The following is a 1,108-nucleotide window of genomic DNA, read 5'->3' on the forward strand; positions in this document are numbered from 1 at the left end:
CGCCCGCCCGCCCGCCAGAACAGGCAACACTTTTCAAAACACATTTTTGGTTCGCTGATTATTTTGACCATTTAATTAAGCGAAATTAGCTAAATAGCAAGTCAGGTAGAATTTCCAATGATTACAACAAACGCACATCTCCGGCTTTTTATTCATTACCTTTTTTATTGAACACTCATTTTCTTTTCCTCTTGACAGCGATACATTTAATTGCAGGAGCACAGTTATTTGATTAGCTGTGGGTCCGTTTTTACTCACAGTGTTGCCACGCACAGGATGTCCTTACAATCAATTAAGTCTTCCTCGACTTTCATTTCTGCAACCCATTTACAGAATGCAGATACCTATTTTCATGTTTTCCTCTTCCCCCCCTCCCTTTTATTCCTCTCTCTCCCTCTCTCTCCCCCCCTCTTTTTCGCTTTTGCCTCTTTGCCTCCCTAAATCAAGGTGCAAAGATGCCAAAGAGTGATGAAATGAAAAGAAAGCCAATTGCTGGACTGAGGTGGGGGAGATAGCTGCTAGGAGTCCGCCTGCGACTATGGAGCAGTCAGTAATTGCTGGAGACAGGGAGAGCTGGGGGTTGGGCTGAGGTAGCCATGTATAAATAGTGTGATCTCAAATTGAAAGGCATAAATAACAGCAGGAGTGATCTAACCCTATACAGCCCATCTTCTACGTGCAAAAACAGCGTGCGGAGGACGGCCACATCTCCGACTGAAAACAAGTGGATCTCTGTGGATAAGATCACCGGGCAGCCATGGAAGAACTTACGGCTTTTGTATCCAAATCTTTTGACCAGAAAAGCAAAGAGAGCAGCAGCGGCAGTGGCAGCAGCAACAAGAAGGAGACGATCACGTACAGGGAAGTTTTGGAGAGTGGGTTGGCTCGCTCTAGGGAGCTTGGAAACTCTGACTCTAACCTGCAGGACATGACCGAGAGCAGCAACCATTGCCCGGTGCATCTTTTCAAAGACCACGTAGAGAGCGACAAGGACAAACTGAAGGAGTTCAGCACGGGCAGGACGGCGGAAGGTAAGAGCGGGGCTGGGCGCCCTCCGCCCCGCGCCCCTCGCCGGCAGCCCCGGCCCCCTCCCCGGCCGCCCCAGCCG

General features: G+C 49.5%; 1 protein-coding gene across 1 annotated transcript in view; it reads left to right on the top strand.

Moving 5' to 3' along the window:
- Positions 1-732: 732 nt before the first annotated feature.
- SHOX (short stature homeobox) overlaps positions 733-1,108 on the top strand; it is an 8,174-nt gene continuing 7,798 nt past the window's right edge. Inside the window, exon 1 of the mRNA XM_009281377.2 lies at positions 733-1,031. Coding sequence (XP_009279652.1) covers positions 758-1,031 — 274 coding nt within the window. The 5' untranslated portion in view covers positions 733-757. The remainder of the gene's footprint in view (positions 1,032-1,108) is intronic.

The sequence above is a fragment of the Aptenodytes forsteri genome, unplaced genomic scaffold, assembly GCF_000699145.1.
Source record: "Aptenodytes forsteri isolate BGI_AS27 unplaced genomic scaffold, ASM69914v1 Scaffold212, whole genome shotgun sequence".
In the NCBI taxonomy this organism is placed as follows: Eukaryota; Metazoa; Chordata; class Aves; order Sphenisciformes; family Spheniscidae; genus Aptenodytes; species Aptenodytes forsteri.